Below are 17,655 nucleotides of genomic sequence, written 5' to 3'. Positions count from 1 at the left end.
CCAGCTCCGTACCAGACTGCTGCTCTGGCTGTTTTTTGCTGTTGAACGCACATTGAGAGTGACTCAGACCTCAACACAGCAATCCATCTCATCACGTTTATCCCCCCCTCCAAACAAATAAAAATAAACTCCAACAGTAGCATCATGGTTACATGAGTAACACACGAGCTGCCCCATAGTTTGTTTTTTTTTCTGTTAAGATTTATTTTCGGATCATTAGTTTTGCCACACAAACCTCCCATGTTCACACTGCAAAATGACGTCATGTCACCCCCCTTTTGCCCCTGTGAGGCACATGAAAGCACAAACATATGAACTACAGCCAGAGGTTGAAAGCAGCATTTTATTTAACATTACAAAAGAAAAAGAAAAAAAAAAAAAATACCCTCCCCATTCTCTTTGCCACATACATTTTTTTGTTCCTTTCTACATCTTTTAGGAGTAAGGCATGAAAAAGAAGTCTCTTGGAATAGCAGTTCACATCAATTAATAATCACTGTGTCATGTATAAATATTACCAAAAATCTGGGCTGCCGTTACAGCGAGGTTCGTCCTCTCCATGGGTGTGTGTGTGTGTGTGTGTGTGCGTGCACCGGCCTCAGAGGCAGAGGCCTTTCTCCAGCAATGCATGGATCAGACATAACAGCACCCCTCAGAATAAAGGAGGCATGGGAACCTTCCACTTAGTAGCCAGGACTGTCCCCTCCCCGCCCCCCCCAACACCATTTTATTTGTTTGCTTCCAGTTCAAAAAAAAAGAAAAAAAAAAAAAGAAGAAGAAAATTTCACCCCCCCTTAAAAAAGCCTGTTTTCCCCCCCTTTTCATATAAAATCAGAACACCAAAAGAACCAAAACAATTAACTGTAGTGACTGTAGGGCTGTTCACTTTCACAAGTGTACATTTTTAGAGTCGAGGGGCTTGAATCGAGGCAGACAGAAAGACAGAGCGGCGTAAACACAACAGAGGGAGAAGAGGAGATGTGGCGAGAAGAAAACCATCACTGAGGAAAGGCGGGAGAACAATCGTTTCATTAAATCTTATCCAAAGCTACAAAAAAGTTCATTTTCATAAAACATGTTAACTTTATAAAATTCAATTTTTTACCCCCACCCCCAATAACAAATCAAATTAAATCCAGAACAAATGTACTGTAAAAACATTCATTAATACAAGGCCATTTAGAGTTGGGTGTTAGTGTACAGTGTGTGATTTAGAGTGCTTGTATAACCACTGGCAGCCATTTAGGAAGAAGAAGCCCTGATGATGATTACCATTACCATCCATCTTCTTACACATGTCGTAGCACAACATCAGAAAGTGCCACATGTGTGCTCACACTTCCTGCTCAATGTGGACGTGGAATAAAGAACGCATTTTTTTTTTTAAAAAGAAAGAAAAAGAGCCAAAAACAGACTCTGAACCCGTGACTTGTGAGCGTGTGCAGTTCTGTGTCGACAGCAAATGAATCTCTGAGTCCCACATGTGGTGAAATTTTAAAAAAGAAAAGACAAAAAACAGGAAATTGCTCCTGATTGGCTCACAATTACACCCCTGTGGCACAATGGTAATTTCCTGTAAACATCTCTCCAAATGTTTATAAAAACACCCTTCCCGCCTGAAACACAAAAATATATAGAAATTTATTTATTTTTTCTTTTTAAACATGGACATATATTACTAAAAGGCCTTAAAATATTTTCCGTTCTGCTCCTTGGAAGTCGTAGTTCCCTTAAGTACTCAGTCTCAACGATGGATGGACCTGAAGGAAACAGACATGTTAAAAACCAATTCACGCACAACTGAAATGTCTTTAACAAAGCTGTAGTTTGCTTACCACGCCAAGTTCTAGTATCAAGTCTTATTCCTGTTTCTTCTCTCTTCCCTCCTTTTTAGGCACCAGCGCCTTACGGAGGTATGGCATTATTAAATATGCTGCTAGGAAGAATAGGTGACCACAGAAATAAACAGAAGAATACACCTGAGGGGGGAAAGAGAAAGAAGACGGAACAGTCAAATCATAATCTGCACGTGCAATGCTCAGTTTCTCTCTGCTGAAACCTGCCTGGCTGCTTTCCATCTCTCAGACCATCTGTGTAACTCACTTAGCCACTCTATTTCCTAAATAAATGCTTTATTTGTGCTTTGTTGCTGACTGTTCCTTATAAATCTCCTTTAAGGCAGTACAGAAAAGAAAGACGAAAATTCAATCCCATCAGTCTTTTCAGTGGCTTTTCTTTTCATCGACACTGCGGGAGTTCTGACACGGGGGCCTCTTGGGGGGGGACAAACAAACCAAAAAACACAAAAAAATATAACAAAAAACCAAAAAAAACCAAAAAAACCAAAAGAACCCCCCACCACCACCCGCACACACAAGGTTGTCTGGCAAGAATAAAAACTTTTGAAACTTTTTGCTGTAACACAATGTGACAACACACCGGAAAAGTGCCAATCATCGTATCATGAATAGCTGCAGTTTTTTAGCACCCGATAAACCTTCAAGTTTAAAATTAAACGCCTCCGGTTCACCTCTAGTCAGAGGTGCTTCTAGTATGTTGCACAACAAAAGACTTGAAATGGCACAAACAAAAATTGTGTTTATGTTCCTCACAAATGACCTTCCCGTGGTCGAGTTCACAAAAGATCTTTCAGTGCAGCACTTAAGGTTTTGTTAAAGGCTGCTGCTGAAACGCTGCAGAAAAATTAAACCGACAGAGACGTGGTCAGGTTTTCCGCCATCAGGGCAGCACAGCGGTACGCTACAAACAGCAGCTTTGTAAACACGGCAACTAGTTGATATCAGAAATCCAAAGATCACTGCACACACAAAAAAATAGCAGCCTTTGTGGCTCAAAGTGTGTATTAAGCATTTAATATTAAAAAAATAAAGATAATATTGCACATGTTTATAAACAGCATGCTTTAAGTGACTGATGTGGTTGCACTTTAGTCCTACACAGAACTTTGAATACCCTCATCTGAATGTTGTAGCTGTGTACCGTCACCAGGGGGCAGTGTCACACACACACGGACTGTCTGTTGAGACTTCTGTCGTCTGATAAGGAGCTAAGCTAAGGGACCCACAACAGCACAAACACGGTGAAGTGAAACAGTGTTTCAGATAATGAACACTGCTCCCTGCAGCTGCTCATCCTGCTTTTCTGATCTTTGATCATTTTTGGCACTCCCTTTCCTTTGTGGAGAACTATGCTCTCTAAGCATTCCACCATCGAGGGTTTTTTGTTTGTTTTTTGAGGACAGCATGTGAGCACATCTTTATGTGATAGCTTGACTTTGCATAGCCAAATACAAACACCCGTAGCACAGCCACCACAGGTGGGACGCAGAATCGCTGCAGGTGGGGTGTGGACAAATATGAAAAATAATGAGTGGAGCTAATTTGAATAAATGATTTTTTGTGCCTAAGGGAAAGGAAACAAAAGTTCACTTGTGCTATTGCGATCATTATGCTTACATGCTATTATTTTTTTATTGATAGGATTCATAAAACTGTGGTTCTGTCATAAATTTCTGTGGGTGTGAATGAAGAAGATTCTTATCTTAACTGGGGGCTTGACAAAAAAAAAAAAAGAGTTTGAGAATCACTGATCCATGGACACAAATGTGGCACCACGAATCCACTGAAGTAGGATTGAAAGACTGAAGGTAGGGTTGGGTTTACATCAACACCTTTACAGGGAATTTTCAACTATTCGGCACAATTAAATTGCATTTAAAGAGAATTTTTTTGAAAAATAACATCTTATTAGTTGAAACTTCCTGTTCAGCGTGTGGCTAAAATGCATGAAATGCTGCCCTAAGTGAATGGTCAGGGGTTCCTTTCAAAGAGAAGTGAAAGAAGGAACCAAGAGAACTGTGACGTCTGGATTTACCTTGAGCCATTTGTCATAACTGAAGATGCAGAATGCCACTAAAGGATACCCCATGAAGAGCCAGTGGATAAACTGCTGGACTACATAGATGAGGGGGTAGAGTGCACTGTTGGCCAGCTTTGTCAGCACAGGACTGTCCTTTACTAGTGCCTGGGCCTGTCACACAAACACACACACACACACACAGGTCACATCAAGATAGAAGAATCAATCTATAACCTTAAGTCACAATTATTCTCATTAGTAATGTGCATTTAATCAATAGTAGCATTTGATTCAATAAGAGCATCACCACTCAGTTTATAACAGAGCTAATGCCACAGTTGTAATCAATATACATTAAATGCAACACTCTTAGTTTATACAGAGCGTGAGGACAGTTTGACAAACACAGCACAATCACTACTTTCTGAGTAAAACGTACGGCTCGAGTTACCCAGTCCCAGCTCTGCGCCCTGTAACTGACCTGTCGCTCCACGGTGATGATGAAGAACTCCATGGAGAAGCACAAGATGTACCCGGAGTGAAGGCCGTGCCAAATCGATAAAAAGAACAGCGTGGCCACATGAGATAAAGTCTTATTGCCCAAGAACTTCAACCGCTTGAACACATGTCTTTGTAAAGAAGAAGGAAGAGGAAAAAAAAAAATAATCAAATGAGCTGGCTGTATCCACAACCACAAATTAAACAACAATTTGTGAATATTCATCTACTTTCCACAAATTGGACACACAGGTCTATGGTTTCTACCACATTACCACTACTTCGCTCGCTTTAGTTAATTCATTTCGACTCATTTTATGACACAGCACTTTATTTTCAAAAGATGGCACACACAAACACACACACACACACACACACACACACACACACACACACACACGTTATCTTAATTACTTTTTTCTGTCTTTTGAGTTACATAACTGCTGCTCCAGTCATTCCCAGTTAGACGAAAGAGGAGACTGAGGGTGTACTGGTTAAAATAGATCTATACAGGTGGATAAAACCACCTGCTGATCTACTGGGATTTTCCCACAAAAATCCTCTATGACAGCGGTTCCCAAACTCCGGGCCACAGACCGGTACTGGTTGTGCAGCAATTATGATGCTATCATGTCAAAATAGACCAAAAATCTCTGAGAAATGTGTCCAGCATCCTCTCGAATCTATACCAAAGGCTAAAAGGGGATCACACCATGGTATTAGCATAGAGGTGTGCCTAATGATGACTGCTGGCTGAGCTCTCCCCTTTTTCTTTTTTCTTTAAAATTCAAATTCTTGTTTTAATAATGAAACATTATTTTTTAGTGGGGTTTTTCTTCGATTGACCTCTTGAGGGGGACAACCCATTTCTTATAACAGTTTGACTTGGCCGGGGTGTATCCCCACCTATCACACCTGAGATGGGCTCCACCACCCAGGCACCTGGATAAGAAGTGTGAAAAGAAACTGATGGAGCTTAGTTTGATCCTTCTGAGATTTTTTGATGTAGTCAGTGTGACATTTTCAGGTTAAATAAAACCTTAAACTGTGCGCGTCTTTCATTCGGTCTCTTCTAAAGAAGTTAGAGTTATAGATTATCTCTTTAACCGGAAATCCAGGCTGCCAGACACGCTTAATGCATCAGCTGTCACGCTGGCGAGCACTCATTCACCTTGAATTTGTTGTTGCATAGCAACTGAGTTATATTAAAACCCAACAACTTTGTGTCCTGTACTAAATGGACTTTACTAAATATAACTGTGACCCAGACTGGAACATTATAACAACTTAAAATCAAACCTCAAACCAGAGTTTCTTCTTCTATACTGCACACAGGTGAGAAGCTGCAGTGTTAGCTGAATGGAATGGGACCAGACACGGGGGTACATGAGGTGGTGCTGTGTAAAAGCATCAGTACGCTTCAAAGCGCCTCTCAGATAATTAACAGCATCCATCCTCCCCACTGTCACTCACACAAACACGAACTGAGTGATCCTGAATACCAGGACACAATACTGTTTGGATCCAATAGTAACTGAATATTCAAAGCTTTGGCCAGCTGGAGGGGCACAGGTGTCTGATTTTATACTAAGGACCTTATCTAATGTTAAAATAAGGGCCATGCTGTGATTTTGAATAGACTGACATTTCCAAAGGTCACTCAGAGAAAGCTAGAAGTGGTAAAAATGATGGTTGGGAGGTTGACAGTGATGTGCCACTCAGTGAAATAAGCAAGAACTTGTATGACAGCCAGTAATGTTTATAGACTGTAGATGCATAGATAAACAAGAAATCGGAACATCAGTGATGCAGCAGCCCATCCAGTTCACAATCATTCACAGTTCAGTTTATTGTAAATGCAACCTTGACCACAATATGGGTGAAGGCCTAAATCAGGGTTGGGAAATTAATTTCCCCAAGGGGCCACATGAGAAACTGGGACTGTTGTGGAGGGCCACACAAATAAGCTTATAGGAGAGTTCGGTTTATTGGTGAAGACCTCAACAACGGTCCCAGTTTCCAAAGGTTAATTGTTTAAATTCTGACCAGTGCTGTAGAGGAGCAGTAACTCTGGTGAACTGTGGACAAACAACTGACTGACAGACTGACAGACAACGGACATCTTGCCATGGCATATGCTGGTCCTTCAGCCTGCTGAACTAAGAAGTATCTTAAAAGTCTTTGTAACTTTACTAAAACTAACTAGGTTGGCAACAATGATGTTAACTGAAGGAACGACGGTCACAACTGGGAGTGACAAAAATGATACCAAAGCTGAAAACTCAACATTTCCTTAATGAACAAAAATCCAAACACATGAAGGTTCGGTGACAACAAACAGTCAATTCTTTTGCTACTTCTTCCTTTGTAACACCAGTACAGAGGGTGAAACCGTCTTAAAAGACTAATTACACAAGCACAAGTCCTGACACAAGCAGGTGTAGCTGTTAGCCGTCTGCTAACAGCTAACAACAGGCTTTCCTGTAGATTCTTAAAAAGACACACACACACACACACGCACACGCAACACTTTCCAAGAAGTCTGTGCTTCAGTTAAGTCACTGAAATTATAGCATTTTACTAGCTTATTATTAGTCTGTGTCAGACACTCATAAAGTTTACTAGCTAAACCTGCTACTGTTGGCTAAGACATTAGGAATCCACCATGTGATCCAAATACAGTCACCTCTGGCGGCAGAACATTAAACATAGCAAGGATCAAATTGTTATCTTTAAGACTTGAACTTGTGAACCACAAAATGGTGATGTCACAGTGGCTATGTACATCTCGCATATACGGTCTATGGGACAGATATACACTTGTAGCCATTATAGGCTTTGAAGAAAAAAAAAAACAAAACACCACAAAGACTAAACCCCAGATCTGTGTGGTACAATGAAGACACCAATGATTGTAGTACAATGCACAGTGTGTTTTCAAATCATTTCAGGTTGCACTTCGTTTCATAAACACATGACCTTGCTGCACGTGTATATATTCAAACCACAGCAGTGGACTGAAACTCCAATTAGCATTTTATTTTGAGGATTTTTCTGGAGGTTTTTTTTTTCTTCATTTGTTCTAAATTAAAATCTAAAGCCTAACATTTTCTGCCTACCAGTGTGGCAATTCTGAATCTGAACATATGTTCAGACGACCCTTCTGTATAAATATTTTATACGTGTATAAGAACGCTGAACCTTTCGCCTCCGTTTCCCTAAGGTTTGTGACTTATTGCATCATTCATGAATTTAATTGCACACCCCTCAAAAAGATCAGTATAACACAGCCTCACATTAACCAGTGCATCTGAAGCCTTTCATTATTAAAACTTCTCATGTGCACCAGGAGTAACTCAGAAGTGGTGCATTTTAGGCTAAAAATACGACTTCCTTTATAGGTTAAACAATGATCCCAGCAAGTGTCAAGCCTGTGATACATCTACCAAATGCCTGAAAAAGCTCCATCAACTAGTTCCAATATAATACCCCCTTAAGTCCTAACTGACTTTTTAGGTTGCATTTCTACATCCCAGCCACTTTAATTTCCATTTGAGCCAGTTTCTACTGCCACTCTACATCTGAAGGAGTGTCGTGGAGTAGAAAGAGAAAGTAAGCGTGGGTTGTTAATGCATTGAACTGAAACGGAGCATGTAATAAACTGTATGTTCAGTAAATTGCTTTGCTCACTGCGGCGGTTGTTGTAAAACTGCCACACTTTCAAAGAATTTCACACATGAATCTTCTGCACGAAAACTGTCAATAATTGTCTTTAATTGCAAAGTTAAAAATCCTCCCAGGATGCCTTCACCCACCTGTGTGATGATTCTTTTATTGTTAAACTGCAGAAAGGCAGAGGCTTTGGTAATTTATTTATTTATTTAGTGACAGACTGGCACGTATGCATATTGGATTGGGCTGTTATTCCTCCCTCTCTCCGTTATCATCCAAGCAAATATTTAACTTTTATAGCATGGCTTTGCATACCAGCTAGAGAACGTCTCAGATTTCAGACTGCACACTGACCTGGCAGCCCAGGCGTTAGTGTTGATGTTGAAAGAAGCAATGGTTCCTCCAAAGAGTGGCGTCGTCTCAAAGAGCCACACCTTCATATTGGCGCACGCGTTCCACTGGTGCTTACCGTCCACTACTCCATTGTATCCCAGTCCAGTTAATATGCATACACCTTCCTGTAACACATAAAGCACGCACTTTACTGGCTCATGTAAGATCACACCATGAAGCACACAAACCTGATTAACTGGGAATTCACGCTAAATGAGGTGTGCCTTAGAGAAATGTATGAATGCATACAAAACCGGCGATACTGCCGACAGCTTGTACAGTTTCACATTATTGAGGCTTTATTAGCTTTTAGTTGTTTGCAGTGAGGTACTTGTTCAAGATCAAGAGTCTACTTACCGCTATAACCCAACAGCTGACATATTTATACAAAATGATTTTGCCCCACAGCAGAATGAACACACAGCGATACCAGAATGGCTGCGCCTGTGGAAAGGAAATCGTTTTGCAATTAAGACATTAAAAAAAACAGATCTTTTCTTTGTTTATATCGTGATTATTGGGAATGCTATTGCTGTTCTCACCTCATACTCATCTGTTAAATAGTAGCTGTCTGGATAATGAGGACTAAATATCGCATATATCACCAGGCAGAGGAAACCAAGAGCAAACCTCTTCATAGCTGGTACAACACTGAGAGAAATAAGGAGAGATAAAGAGACTTTAATAACGTTAACTGAAGGGCTGTGATAGTGAGAAGTTGCTTTTCCCCCCTTTAAAAGAGATCTAATAAAGGATTATTGTTCAGTTCATTTTTCTTTAACCTGTTGGGAACCTTTCCAGGGCAGTCGGTGAGCTCCCTTGCCACAAGTCTTTGGTAGCTGCGCAGTGTAAACTGGGGACCCACAAGGAAACCGCCATAGAAGTAGGAGAAGCCGCACACCTCGAGCAGCGAGGGCACGGACCGCAGGGCCGACGCCTTCTGCTCTGCGCTCAGCTTGGACTGGAATTTAAAGATGTGGCAAGTAAGCAACAGGGAAAAACCAAATGGACATTAAAAGGCTCAGAATAAAGGCAGGTTAGCAGACATTAAATTGAATAAAAGACAAATAGGGCTTCACTAAATACTCATTAACTGACGGCTGTAAACAGTGTACTTGAGTATGACCCTTAGCATTCAGCTGCAGTACTGAGTAATGACATCGCTGAATGGCGTCTATGCAGATAAGAGATAAAAAACTGAGTTAAAAGCAAAAATCCTCAGATTAGAAAGAGAGTTTGGGTAATTAACAGCCATCATAGATGTGCCAGCAGCAAAAGACAGAATTCAAACTAAGCGAAGGAATGAGGAAACAGTAACACGTATTGTTGCAACGTGATTATTAATGGACTGGTTCGGTGAAGTCAGGGAAATGGGGAGACGCATTAATGAGTCGGGAGTAACATGAAGAAAACCACTGTGATAGGCACTACAGTGCTGTAGCTAACTGAGAGCCTGAGCTAACTGAGACATAAAGCAGAGAAGGCTGAGAAGAAGATCAGTGCAGATCCTCACCACCATAAAGATTTCTTATTATGTCGCTTTGAGCTGCTGGTAGACCTGCTTTCAGTCCTTTAGTTTCACGTCGTTTTAGCAGTTTAACAGGAATATCTGCTTCCAACTGCCCAATGCTTTGCAGCGCCTGAGGCAGTCCAACTACTATATACCAACTTCTTACAATTGCAACAATTGTTTGTTTTGCAATTAGTCCTCATGTCGCTGAGGACACTGGGCGCTTGGTACCCATTATGCCTTTTTCCAAGTCCCACTGGATTAAGCCTAAAGCACATGAGCGCACTGTTGTGTAGTGTCATAAAAATGGCATGGAGAGGCATGCAGCTCCGCCTCTGATCATAAACTCTACATCCCCCGTGGAAACTGTAACACTGGCGTACTGTGTGCCGTCTACTTTGGTTACTTCACTTATGAAACCTGTAGGCACCAAAAGGCCTTTCTGATTACTTCATATTTTACTACAATTATTTAACTGATAAAAAAAAAATAGTCATGTGAAAAAACTAAGCACACCCTTACGGCTTCTAAGTGAATTAAGAGGGCAAGTAGCTGCCACGTGGTGATAATCAAATGTACTTTATTTAACAGACTATCAGTAAGTGAGACTTTGGGTAGGCTGGTATTCTGGAGAATTCAGGTGTTTTAACACAATTCGATAATCTTCCCAGAGGTGGACAGCTCACTAAATTCACCCCAAAGTCAGACTGCGAGATGCTCAGGGAAACTTGAACGTAAAGATCGTATCACTACGGTTATGAAGAGACTGAACAAGTATGGTTTATTTGGAAAGAGAAAGCCAGGAGAAAGCCTCTTCTCTCCAAAAAGAACATGATGGCACAGTTTAGGCTTGCAAAGTCAGAGCAGAACAAACCACAAGACCTTTGGAATAACGCACAGGTAAAACAAACAGAAGATCAGCCTCATGCCAACTACTAAACACAGTGGTGGAGGTGTAATGATTTGGGCTTTTTTGCAGCCACGTGACGTGGGCACTTTTAAGTCCCTGAGTCGGCCATGAACTCGTCAGATTTTTTTTTAAAGAGTCAAATGTGAGGCCTTGTGTCTGACAGCTAAAGCATGGCTGAAGCCCAAGGACAATGTTTCCAAGCAAAGCAAATCTACACTGAAAAAAGAAAAGAATTAAGGTGTTGCAACGGCCCAAAGTCCAGACCTCAACCACGTGGCAGGGTGGTGGTGGTGAAATGCTGCGGTGGGACTTTGCATGCATTTGTTTATGCTTCTGTAAACCTCAATGAAGTGAAATAACGTTGCAAAAAGAGAGCGCAGCAAAAAGCTCCTCCACAGCGATGTGAGAGACTGATAAAGTTCTACAGAAAACAATCGTTTCAAATTATTCTTGCCACGGGTGGTTCTACAAACTGCTGAATCACGGGGTGTACTTCTTCCACAGGACTACACAGCGTACAATGAAAAGTCTTTTTCACATGATTCTAAATATTTTCTATAATTAACTTTTTACGCAAACAGGCCTGCTGGTGTAAACAAAACAAAACAAAAAATCCCAACTTAGAGACGTGACTCTGCTGATGCAGAGATTAAACCCTCCCCCACAAAAAAACAATACAGAAATGACTGTTACATGCTCTAACAAAGATGAATGTTAGGAAAACCTCTAGGCAAAAGCAAGAGAGAGCAATAACTCACCGGTTCCTTCCCGCCATCATAGTAATCAAACGCCAAACCTGCAATCAGAAAACACAAATGTGTCTATGAGACTATGGCAAAGGCACCATTACTGTCAGGAGCACTTGATTAAAAACAGCTTAAAGCATGTAAAGGCCCCGCCTGCAGCCTTTCAGGAGGTTGTAATGACATCAATGGGAAAAAAGGAAAACAATTACTGAGCTACATCAACTCACCGATAAGTTTAAGTGTGAGGACACAGTGAGGCATAGTCCACTTGATGTCATACTCCTCTGTGGCTGTGTAATAATACCCCGCTAGTAGGTATAACTGTAGGAAGATGACATTCAGGTATCAAATATAGTGTGAGCAGCTGTTTTGTTTTTGTTTTTTAGATTTAGAGAAAACCTGAAGAAAGAAAAGGACTCACAGGAAGCTGCTTAAAGTGTGAAAATACAGAGTTGGCACATTTCTTTTTATGAACGTACTCATAAGTTTGTCAGACTGTGGGCATCATAAAGCATGTAAAAAGTGCCACTTCCTTACAGGAAGCATGCGACTGTGTTGTAAGATTACAGACCTCCTTAAGTAAATGGAACAAACAGTAGTTAGGCATCAACAAGACAAAGAGTAGACCAGAAATGCGGATCAAGAAATCAGATTTAAAACTTTGCCTGAATCACAATATAGTACATGCGAGAAAAATAGCAGTGGAGAGATAAACCCAATAAAACCTTACCATTTGAAAGGTAAAGCTGCTCAGGATGGCTGTTACCGTCCTTCCCATGAGCCTCAGCATCAGAAATTGGATAAGGACGCATACTACGGAGTGATAGAGCTGAGAGCCTGGAAAAAGAAAAAGAGACGGTGAGCGGGGGAAGATGGCGAGTGTAGTCAAGTGTGACATGACAACAGCGTTTTTCCTCTACAGTTGAGAATTGGCAGAGACAGAGAGAGGACAACAAGACGAAGACATGACAACATCTGACTTGAAACGAACTCGAGGAGAAAGGTAAAGCAACAGACCTGCTGTAAAATCCAAGTGCAGCAACAACAAAATAAAGAAAAGAGAAAGAAATCAATGTTGGCAGTTTGTTTACTACTCCAGCATACCACTCTCCCAAGAGCGAGCACAAGCCACTCGGTTTCTTTGTCTACCAGCAGCAGACCTCAAACTGAGGCCAGGCCCCACTGGTGGTACATGCAGCCTACTGTGGTGCGCAGGAGGGGGTGCAGAAGACCAGAAGCAGGAAACCCAAATACAAACAACAAACAAGAGTTTGCTGCTGCCACAGGAAATTACAACCTGGATCATTTCTTGGTATTAATCATTTATAAATACTGTGGTAATTGAGGGTTTTTTATGCTTTTTAAAGTGGATGTGCCAAAAAAAAAATAGTCTACAAAAAGGTACACCGAGTGTTACGAGTTTGACATTTGGTCTAGATGAGCTTTCTGTGTGGCTGAAACAACGTGTTTTTTATTAGTCATCAGACTGAATATGAGCTGGTTTTCTTTTAATAATAATGTCATGGCTGCAACTAATGATTATTTTCAGTTTCGGATTTTTCATTTCTGAAAAACACAAACAAGAAAATGTAACCCTTTTTAAAAGAAAGAAATGCAGAATAAAAAGAAGTATAATATGTGACAGCCAACATTTTTTGTTTTATTCCAAAAATACTGAAATATTAAAAAACCGAAACTCAGTTTACTATTTTATGAAGGCAAAGAAGAACATCAAATAACTGCGTTGAGCATTTGAGATGCCTGAATTGGAAAATATTTGGCATTTTTACTTGTCCAATAATTGGTGGATTTTCTTTCTGTTAATTTACAGAAATTCCTCAAAACATCACCTTGGGCTCTCAGAAGCTTTTTATTTCTACTGATTGGAGCAAGAAAACGGCTGGCAGGAACTTTTTAAAAGTAAGTGGCAGCTCGCTGCATCATATGCTACGCGCGGGTAACAAAGCATAGTTGAAGGGAGGACCTTTTACTTCCCTGTGACTTGACAAAACTCGATGACTAATCCATAAAAGTGTCAGTGTGGTTTTAAAAGAGGCATTAAAACCACACTGCATTTAAAAGACAATGAGGCAAAAGTGCTTTCTGTTCAAGTCCAGCTTCTCCTTTTTTTCTTTTTTTTTTAAGTCAAAGTGTCTGTTCTTAGTCTAAACTGAATAATTTCGCCCTTTTTCTTGTTGGAAAAAAAAGAAGCAATGATTGACTTAACAGATAAAACAACTTGACTCTGAACATCCTGAAAACGTGTTGAGAGCCTTAACCTTAGAAATTCTGACTTGATTCATCCTCAGACTGTTATTTGTTACGATTACACAAAAAAGAAACACAGAAAAGCTTAACCAAAATAAAGGAACAAGGTCACTGTTAGCGATTTAACAGCAATGTTAACAGTACAGAATTCAAAATCAGGTTAAAAACAAATCTCTAAAAAGAGCACAATCAACAGACCGTTAGATGTTAAAGACACAGATACCACATTTTGGTTCATAACAGCAAATGTATTTATCCTTTTATGCATTTATGACAAACATACATTCACTTCAAATCATAAGAGATAAATCAGGTCTTTCCAGACATGCCACTTAATCTCACCAAAGTTGAATGCTGCTAGAGCCAATCCAGAGAAGGTGTGGAATAAATGGATAACTGTGGGAGTCTGGTAGAACAAGAACCACCGGTACACCACAGCAAAGGGATACCCTGCAGAACACACAAGGAGAAAAAGGGAAAATATGTTAATGGGAACTAGAGTGTGGTTCTTCATATCAGCCGAGTGGGCTACTTTTAATCTCTCCTGGCACTAGCACCGACCTTCTAGGTTAAACAGATGACGTGAGTTAGCGCATAACTAACACTGGTGGGTTTGTGTGCCACGTTGTGACAAGTCAGGAATCTCAAGGAGAAAGATTATCTCCATGGCGAAAGACTAATTCTTTTATATAGCGTGAACCATTTTGAGGTGAGGTAACAAAAACTTAAAGATATTTATATGATATAAATCTGAAATGTAAAAGGCTACAAACTGAAAAAATTCTACATGTTAAAGTTTTCTCTGCATCTGAAGGATAATGAATAACAGCAAACCAGCATCTGTGCTAGCTGTACCCTGTGAGATGCAAAGATCATGTCTATCTATCCACTTTCATAGCAAAAAAATAAATAAAATAAACCCCACAAAACAAACAAACAAACAAACTCAAACAAAAAGTTCTTATTCAGTATATATCAAGACTGAGTCAGGATATCCACTTATTCATTTGACTAATTACTCGTCCAATTCTGGGTCGTGGAACCTATCCCACCTGTCACAGGGAATATCCCAGACAGGTCACCAGACCACCTGACGGCTCTTCTTGCTTCTCATTTGTAAATTTTCTCTATACTCTATACACAGTTTTTGTTAAGGTGGTAGAAGAGGTTTGTTGTGTCAGTGTCTGTGTTGGACCCAATTTTCTGCAGAAGTCGCAGCAACTCAAGTACGTTTTTCCGTTCTGCATCAGACTTTTCATAATCGAACCATGTCTAAGCTACAGGGGTAGGCCCTCGTTTAGGAACGAGGTCATCTATTTGTTTTGGCTGGTCCTTCTGTGGTGCCGTGGCAACTATTGCAAAATGTAATCTCAAGCAATTAAAAAAATATTCCAGTAAACAGTGTGGTCCTGGTCTGAAGAGTGAAGCCAAGGCAAAAGTGCCTTAAATTGGCTACCAAGGGGCAACTGCTGGCTACAAGAAGTGATCTGACTCTAGAACTCGGGGGTAAAATTAACCTCAGATGCTTTTTAAAACAACATCATTTGCATCCATCCATTTTCTTAGGCTAATTTAGGGCTGTGGGGAGCTGGAACCTATCCCAGGTGTTAAAGGCCAAAAAGGTGATATGTACATGAAACCAGTCACTCGCCCATCACAGAGCTAACAAAGAGACAGACAACCACACATTCTCAGAAACACACGTACGGTCAACATGATCAATTTAGAATCACCTATGAGAAACCGGAGTACCCAGAGGAAAAAGCACACATGTACAAGGAGAACACACAAACCTTTTTCCTGTTCTGCCCTACAACATGGCATTTACTGTGTGTTTATTGTCCTTATTAAAGGCAAAAATGGAGGACAAACAGGGTATGTTTTAGGACCTGGCTAGCTCAGCGCAAAGCTTCAGGAATTTAACATAGCAGTGACAATGTTTCTCTTTCATATCTAGCCTACATTCTGGTTATACTTTTATTATGCCGAACACGCAACATCTTGCTGCCATACACATTTGCTACCATCTGTTAACAGCAGCATTTTAATACTAAGCTGTACTTTATACACCTCTGTGAGAGAAACATTGGCTTCCAGTGTCTGGTGGCTTAAGAGTTTAAAAATTAAACTGCACACCACTGATTGTTTAATCCAAAGACTCCAGGAGGACCAAAAAGAACTTGGGGCAGAGTGCCACAGACGGGGTAAGGAAGTCAGAAAGCACTGAAAGACAGATTAACACATTGTTTTTTCCAAGGGTATTTGTAGAAAAGTATGGAATAGTGCCAGCTTTATCCTTTTAAACTTTTGCAATCTGAAAAATCGGGTGAAAAGGCGCTGAATCCCTTGAATGCAAAATCCTACATGCTTCAAGTAGAAACCAAAAGCCCCATTAAAGGAAAAAGTTTTGAATTTTGTAATGTCCTACACAGCGGTTTATTATAAGTAACTTGACCTACACATAAAAGGATGCGCAAGAATGGAACAGATGAGGCAACTTTGTTTTTGTTGTAGAGTGCAGCCGTTACTACTGAACTACACTACTATGCAACGCACATGAAGCAACTTCAGGACCGGGGATCGTGCAACAGGTTAGGTGACAAGCTTCCAAACAAAGTCTCGGCTGAATAGCCCCTTTCAGTCTATAGCAGGGCTGGAGTCAGGCGAGGGAAAACAGACGTGTCCGTGTGTTGGAGCAAAGTTCAGCGAGGACAGTGTGGAGCACCCTCCCCCACCCCATTCACCCCATTTGGTGAGGACCCACATTGACATACTGCAGTCCTTAATGGCACGTTCCCCTGCACAGCTTCAGCAACATGGTCTTAAGTTTGAACCCAAAACAGGCAAAAGGTTGGAAAAACATGAAGACCAGCTAAAATGTCCTTACAATTCCAAGCTTTGCAACTGGTCCTCACAAGGACAACTACACGTGAACGCGCACACACACACCTCCGACAGCTCTAAAGTAGTGCTATGTGTTAATCCCAAAGCACTAAACCAACAAAAGTAATGTTAGACTTGTCAAATGAAATTCAGCTCTTGTACCAGTGCAACCCCCTCCTCAGAGTGTGTCCCCTCTCTGCACAGCTTTGTGTGGAAAAAGGGGAGTAAGGGGGCATATTTTGGCAGCCTGTGCTTCTCCCTCCCAACAACACTGCAGCTATTATTGTCGACCCCGGTGCCCCCAAAACCCCAATCTCATACGACAACGAGCTGGCCACACATAGCTCCATAAAAGTGCAGAAGGATGCATTTTGCTGCACAATCCTAGCTTCCCGTTTGGCAATCCTAACAGGTAGAAAATGAATGTAGTTCAATTAAAAGCCACATGTTAGCCGTTTGTGGTCAGGCTGTGCAGGAAACTACTCTGAGGGTGTGTGCTTCCTGGAAATAAAGCTACTGTTTGAGGGGCAGCCTGAGATTTAAATATAAAGCTAATGTTTTCGCTACCAACACCAGCAGACCGACAGACAACTGGTTAGTGTCACAGCTGAGTGAGCGTTATGTTAGCTGAAACTATTTAACAGTTAGACCACCATAGGAGCCGCTCACACCTAACGCACAGGTGGGTGTGATGACCTTTGTCCGCGACAACAACCTGTAAGTGTATCTTGGGTAGAAACTCACCGATTAAAATAGATAAAATGAGCCGAATCGCTGGTTCCGGGGAACCTAAAGACTCCGACAGTTGCTCCAGCAAGGGGGCCGCCATCTTTCTTGTGGGCGGAAACGTCTTTTCGCCACAGTTCAGAGAGCTGTGCGGACGCAAACATCAACTT

At 41.0% G+C, this 17,655-nt stretch overlaps 1 protein-coding gene across 1 annotated transcript; it reads right to left on the bottom strand.

Moving 5' to 3' along the window:
• Positions 1 to 325: 325 nt before the first annotated feature.
• On the bottom strand, positions 326 to 17,655 carry lpcat3 (lysophosphatidylcholine acyltransferase 3). The gene is made up of 13 exons (XM_031744221.2): positions 17,504 to 17,655; positions 14,219 to 14,326; positions 12,339 to 12,445; positions 11,836 to 11,929; positions 11,621 to 11,658; positions 9,225 to 9,403; positions 8,985 to 9,093; positions 8,800 to 8,886; positions 8,404 to 8,567; positions 4,361 to 4,508; positions 3,895 to 4,050; positions 1,836 to 1,979; positions 326 to 1,760 (listed from the first exon to the last, which is right to left on the bottom strand). Exons 1-12 carry the CDS (start codon positions 17,586 to 17,588, stop codon positions 1,860 to 1,862), a joined length of 1,395 nt encoding a protein of 464 aa, XP_031600081.1. The 5' UTR covers positions 17,589 to 17,655; the 3' UTR covers positions 326 to 1,760; positions 1,836 to 1,859.

This window comes from Oreochromis aureus, linkage group 11 (assembly GCF_013358895.1).
Source record: "Oreochromis aureus strain Israel breed Guangdong linkage group 11, ZZ_aureus, whole genome shotgun sequence".
Taxonomy (NCBI): domain Eukaryota; kingdom Metazoa; phylum Chordata; class Actinopteri; order Cichliformes; family Cichlidae; genus Oreochromis; species Oreochromis aureus.
This window is presented reverse-complemented; position numbering and strand designations above follow the sequence as displayed.

Excerpts from the sequence above, each read along its gene's own strand:
- lpcat3 (XM_031744221.2), bottom strand. The coding sequence starts at position 17,588 with ATGGCGGCCCCCTTGCTGGAGCAACTGTCGGAGTCTTTAGGTTCCCCG. Across the intron at positions 8,568-8,799 it reads TCAGCTGTTGGGTTATAGCG|GAAGGTGTATGCATATTAAC; the intron begins GTAAGTAGACTC and ends TATGTGTTACAG. Across the intron at positions 1,980-3,894 it reads GTTATGACAAATGGCTCAAG|GTGTATTCTTCTGTTTATTT; the intron begins GTAAATCCAGAC and ends TTCCCCCCTCAG.